Raw genomic sequence first — 6,000 nt, forward strand, 5'->3', positions numbered from 1 at the left:
AAAGCATTTAGTACCCCAAAAAGACACACTCTGAAGATCAAGAAGATTCTTTCTAGAGATCATGTGGGGGGAGAACACAAGTTTGCTCTTAATTTTTCCACACTTGCAGAACTGCTCACTACCCAAACTGAATAAAGCAAGATGCTGTGAAACAAGCAATATAGTTGAGCCTTCAGACAACCCCCTGTTTACCAGCCTCTAAAGTAGTATTTCTGTAAACTTCTCGTACATAAGAAAATACATTTATTTTGGACTCATTTTCTAATACAAGCTAGTGTTTCAGCAACAGACCTGGAAACAGCTCTAAGGTAAGAAAAAAAGAGAAATACTGTATTGCTTCCAGGGAAAGCTAAATAAGCATAATAGAAAAGCCTGTCTGACAACATAGGCAGCACAGCTTTTAAGTACTGAGAGACACCTCATTCTCCAAACCAATAATAACCTGCAGTCATAACAGAGTGAGGGATCAAACGTGACACGCAGGTCTACTTTGTGCCACAAACACATGACTTTATCATTCAGTATAAACCATGGTGTCAAAGATGCATCCGAAGATAATGGCTGTCTCTGTGTTTGGTTTCTTATATATAATCACATGAGCTAGAATCTGAGAGGGTGGTATCACATGAAATGGATGAAAAAAATAATCTATGCAGCTGGCTTATTATTGGTTTTCCCAGAAGGACACAAAAAGTGAGCTGTTTAAGCTAAATCAAATTCTTTCAGGGGCAAAAAACCATTATCCAGCAGGTTGGGATGTTGACAGTATAAAAGACAAATGACTTAAGGAAAGCCTTGAGAACCAGTTGTGACTTTTGAGCAGTAGGCAACAGATAAAATCCTGCTTCTCTGCAAGATTTGTGGCTTATTTGGGAGATCAGATACATGGAAGTGCCTTAAGTAAAAGTCACTTTGGGTGTAAAGAAGCTAAAGAATTATATGCTCTTTCCGTGTTTTCTTTTTCTGGGACAAAAAACCTTCAATTTGATATCATAGAAACTAAATCATCATCATCAGTGTAAAATCAGAATGGTAGGTAGGAACAGTGTTCCCAATACAAAATAATGGGCTTTTTTTTTTCTTTTTTTTTTCTTTTTGGTGTCTCCTAACCACTCTATGAAAGGTTCTTTATCATGTGTGCTGTTTTTTCAAAACTGTAAAACATGTACAGCTATCTTTTCCCTACTACAAAGATTTGAACATCTGCTCAGTAGGAAATTACATTTTGTAGACAATTACATCATGTACGGCATGCGATTCCCGCCCTCCCCCAACCCCCAAATTCAGCTACTTCTTGACTGTTTCCTAGTAGATACAGCAATATGCTATTTGTTTGCTTGCCCTGAATCTTGACAGTAGTTGCCATGAATCATGCTGTCCATGTTTATTCTTGATGTACAAGCAGCACCTTCCATTAACCAGGTAAAAGTATCAGAGAAAACCAGACAATTCATGTCACAGCAGTTTAATAGATTTAGTTGTAGCATGGTTCTTAATGAAGTCTTTACATTCATGTAAATGTCTGATATACTTCTAAAGGAACTCTGTCATGGATGAAAGTTAGCTGAACATTCATTAATTAAGACAAAGCGAAGGGGCACCTTGTACCTTTGGAAGGGAGTGCCTACAGTTACTGCAGCAAAGACGTGAAAAATCTGATGAAAACAGATTAAAACTTATCTCATGGTGTATTAGAAAGAAAACATGGTTAGAACTGGGCAATGGTCATTAGGACTTTTATATTCTACTTCTGCTGCTTGTTCTATGTATGACAAGCTCTTCAGCTTATTACCTGCAAAAATCAATGTATGACAACATATCTGATGCCAAATGGGGGAGTCATGAGAATGACTGCTTCAATTAATCCTTCTGTAAAAGTTGCTACAGCAGCTCACTACAGTATTGAACTACCAAGCAGCTATAAAACAGCAGTTTAAAAAGCTGAATATATCAGGAGAAATAACAGGTTGACTTCAAGGCTGCGCAAGTCTCAATTCATTAACTGACTAAAGTACTTCACAGTAGTTTAGTGTACTCGAAGAAGCCACTACAACTAGACAAGCTGCTTGAGTAGACAGTTATTACTGATGGCACTCACAGAATTCACAATAGTTCTGTTGTCTGTATTTCAACTTTTTACCCGAGGAGTGGACTTACTCGGACATACAGATCAGCCTGTTGACTTGGCAGACAACCTACAGCCATGACATATTCTCAGCTAATGCACCGAAGAGATACATCTCCTTCATAGCCGAGAGAGAGAGGTATTTTAACCTTTACTCTTATTTAAGCACCAAGACTGGAATAAAAAAAATTAACCCTGCCTGTGGGTACCGGGATTTGGAATAACTGCGTCTTGCCATTCTGGAAATGAGGTTTCAGGAGCCTGAAGACAGCCAAGGGATGAGACAACTTCCTCCAATACCGACAGGTGAGACTGCCTGAACAGAGCTCTGGTGGAGTCCAACCAGACTCTCTTGCCAAGAGGCGCTCGCACGGTAAGGGTGTTGCTCTCCCTGCTCATGTTACCGGTTTCCTTCAGCAACAAAACCCACCCTATAGACAACAGAAGCTATAAACCAGCATCTTCTCTGGTAAACACTTCTGTCTCTGAAGACACAGAATGGTAGCTCTTAACAAACAAAGAAAGAAACAATCTACAAGACAGCAGTTCAAAAGGAAAGGAGAGAAGGTGAATCGTTCACAGGTTGTTGCCACATTAAGCATTTCAACGCCGTGATTCTCAGAAAAAGTACCAGAATAAAACGTTATTTTACTAGGTAGAAAAATTTTTCTTAAGCTGAGATACTGATCCCCTCATTTCTGGAATGATGGATGAAATTACTAATCATTGCCTAAAAGGGTATGTAAGTCTCTAGCAACACAATGAAGACCTTGCAACACTCCAGACATGGTATGTACAGGTAAGCACTTGTGGTTTGGGAAAACCCCTTTCACAGTGATTCAGAACGGACACTGTGTTTTCCATATTTGCGTTTAAGGAATGGGCTATTTGCTATACCTGGGAATGGTTACTTCCTTCCCCTGTGAGAGATGTAGCATTTTATGAAATGAAAACATCTAACTTTTTTGACCAGTCTTAGCAGAGCTGCCCTCCTAGCACACGCAGATTAGTCAAAAGAATCCATCTAGCATGTAACTTTCCTTGATTAAAACCCAGGGAGTTCAAATTACAGTTTCCCAAGGGCTCTGCAAGTGTCAGAATGGAGGAGGACGTTGCATGCTGGATCCATCAAAGCTAGGCAGAAATGCTGTCAGCTGATGCAATGCCATTCATACACTGTGACATTGCCACTGGAAACAGTCACATCCACTCCCCTTCCAATAAACAGTATTTCAGGTGTTGAGACTTTACAAGATAAGTTCCGGACCTTTCAGAGCAGGTATTTTGTTGATTGTGTTTGTCCTGTTTTGGCTCTCCAAGGGTATACCACTGTTTAGAAGCAGCAATCCCATCACAGGGTGGTAGAAACAGTTTAGAGTCGAAGTAGATTTGTTATTTGGCTATTTTATGTTGTTTTCTCTGCATGATCTGCATAGTCCCTACCATGTTCTTCCCTGAAAGTATAATACAGCAACAGCAACTCCAGGAGCTGAAACTAGTAAAGTGTAGTCTTTGCGTGGCATTAGCATACCAGGCTCTCTGAAATGCTACATGCAATGTGATGAATCTCCTTCCCTCCCCATTCTGCCAAGCTTATTCATAAGCAAACATAACAGGTACACATAACCAACAGAAAAAAACTAAATATGAAAATGAAAACAATCTCAGAAGAGACTGTTTTAATGACAACTATTAAATAATAGGAAAAATTCCCCTCTAAGGAAAAAGTCCCCACTCCTGGAAAATTACTTTGGATAGGCAAATAACCACCTGTTGTTGGGTTGTTTTTTGGTTTTTTTTTAATGAAATCAACCGATCAGGATGGAAATGCAAGGCTTCTAGCTTCTTTTAACTAAACAGGTGTTCCTCTATGGAAGGAAAGCATCTTAAGATTTTTATGAGACCAAACATAAGACAAGATAGCGAGAGCAAACTGCCCACAGTGCATACTAATACAACATGATTTTGTAAAATGTTCAGACATGTAACTGATTTTTCATTTTCTTCTGGGAAAAGGCTGTCAAACAAGGCAAGCACTATAGAGACACATTTTTGCTCTTTAAGCCTGCACGCCTATTAGCATTTCTTCCAGCAGCAGAGCCGAAATCTAATGCGGTATGTTTCACACCTGTAGGCAGGAGACTTTTCCGATTTCCATAGCTGGATATGCAACATCCTCTAAGTACTTAATCTGCAATGCTGGGTGTTCTTTCCCTTCTTCAAGAGAGTGTTTTCTAGAAGCTCCTTTTTCTTTTCTTTTTGCACCTTTTACTCAACACCACTAGCTTGCAAAGTGTCTAACTCTTTAAATCATTTAACATGAAAAAACTGCACGTGCCAATCTGCTGCTGCCGCTCAAGACGCTCCAACATTTCTGAAGCCAGCTGTTGACTACGCAAACGGCAAACCCGTGCAAGCAGAACCCCGCACCTCAGACCTGTACCCGGCGTTCCTATAGCGGCAGGGAGCACCTCGGGGGCGCCAGTTCAGGCACGCAAACGTTTGCTTAACAACGCAAATAACTTTTTCCTAGCAACCGCGATGCGCCTGGCCGCTTTATAGTATTTGCCGTCGCCCGGGAAGCGACCCCCGCCCCAAGCCGGGCTCCCGGCAGGTGACACCCCGTCCCCGCGGGGCTGGTGCTACCGGCGGGGACGCGCTCGCCCCGCCGGGGAGGCCGGCAGGGGGCGCTGTGGCGAGGGGGGCCCCGCTCTCCGCTCCGGCCGGTCGCGGCGGGGAGCCGGCGGCAGCGCCCTGCGTCCCGGCCCGGCGGTCACTCACCATGTTCACCTCCGAGACCACGTCGATGCTGGCGATCTCTATCCGCATGCCCACATCCACGGGCGGCCCTGCGGGGGGAACGGGAGGCGACGTTAGCCGGCGGGGGGCGCCCCGGGGCGGGAGGGGGCTGGGGGGTCGGGGGAACGCGGGCGCCTCACCTCCGAAGTCGGGGCGGAGGCGGATGTCGTAGCCCTGGAGCAGCCTGTCCACCGTCTCCTTCACGTAGGACATGTTGCTGGGCCCGTCGGCGCTGCGGGAAGGAGCACAGGCGGGTTAGGGAGGCGGCTGGGCGGCCCCACGCCCGCGGCCCTCCGCGGCCCGGCGGCGCTCACCTGCGCGCCGCGCACGCCACGGCCAGCACCAGCGGCAGCGACAGGGCCCGCGGGCCGTCCCGCCTCGCCGCCGCCGCCCCCCCCATCCCGGCACCGGCCGCGCTGCCGCCGCCTGACAGGGGACGAGCCGCGGACTGCAACTTGGCGCGGAGCGGTGGAGCAACACTTCCCGCCGGCAGGGCGCATGCGCGGAGCGGGGCGCCGCGGCCCCCGGGGCGCCCCCCTGCCCGCCGCGGCCCGCATACGGCGCCCCCGCCTGCCCCGCGCCCGCCCGCCGCGCCGGGGGTGAGGGCGGCGGCACCGCAACAGGTGGCGGCCCGGCCCCGCCGCAGCGGCGGGCGCAGGCGGGGCAGGGCGGAACGGAGAGCCCACGGGCTGCCGCGGTCGGTGCAGCCGCCCCGGCTGGGGCGCGAACTTCTCGCCAAGAGAAAACAAATACGTGCGGAGGGCGCTTCCCTGTGACAGTTCACGGTGGGAGGCGCTGACGTCACGGATACCGGAACGGGGGGCTGCAACACCGGAGAGACACGGCGCGTTTTGGGGCCAACCGCGCGTTGTCCGGGCGGGCGCGTCACGCAGCCGCCTCACGCAGCCGCCCCACGCAGCCGCCCGTCGGTGCGCTGCGCCCCGAGCGGGGCTGCGCCGCGCCCGTCCCGCCCGAGTGCCCGCCGCGGCCTGCGCGGGAGACGGCGACAGGGCTGTGATCGCTCTGTGTCGGCCACAGTAACCGGCCTTGCGTTCGGAAGGGGATTTTTAGAAAAG

At 48.4% G+C, this 6,000-nt stretch overlaps 1 protein-coding gene across 4 annotated transcripts in view; it reads right to left on the minus strand.

The window, feature by feature from the left end:
* The window catches only part of GABRB1 (gamma-aminobutyric acid type A receptor subunit beta1), a 140,898-nt gene extending 135,491 nt beyond the window's left edge, over positions 1-5,407 (minus strand). For 3 of the 4 annotated variants that reach the window (XM_037383858.1, XM_037383843.1, XM_037383838.1), the window contains exons 1-3: positions 5,239-5,407; positions 5,065-5,156; positions 4,907-4,974 (exon numbers count right to left, since the gene is read on the minus strand). In XM_037383858.1, coding sequence (XP_037239755.1) covers positions 4,907-4,974; positions 5,065-5,156; positions 5,239-5,324 — 246 coding nt within the window. In that variant the 5' untranslated portion in view covers positions 5,325-5,407. Of the gene's footprint in view, positions 1-4,906; positions 4,975-5,064; positions 5,157-5,238 lie in introns of those variants that run through there. The other variant, XM_037383850.1, reaches the window with a different exon arrangement.
* Positions 5,408-6,000: the final 593 nt, after the last annotated feature.

The sequence above is a fragment of the Falco rusticolus genome, chromosome 1 (genome assembly GCF_015220075.1).
Source record: "Falco rusticolus isolate bFalRus1 chromosome 1, bFalRus1.pri, whole genome shotgun sequence".
NCBI lineage: Eukaryota > Metazoa > Chordata > Aves > Falconiformes > Falconidae > Falco > Falco rusticolus.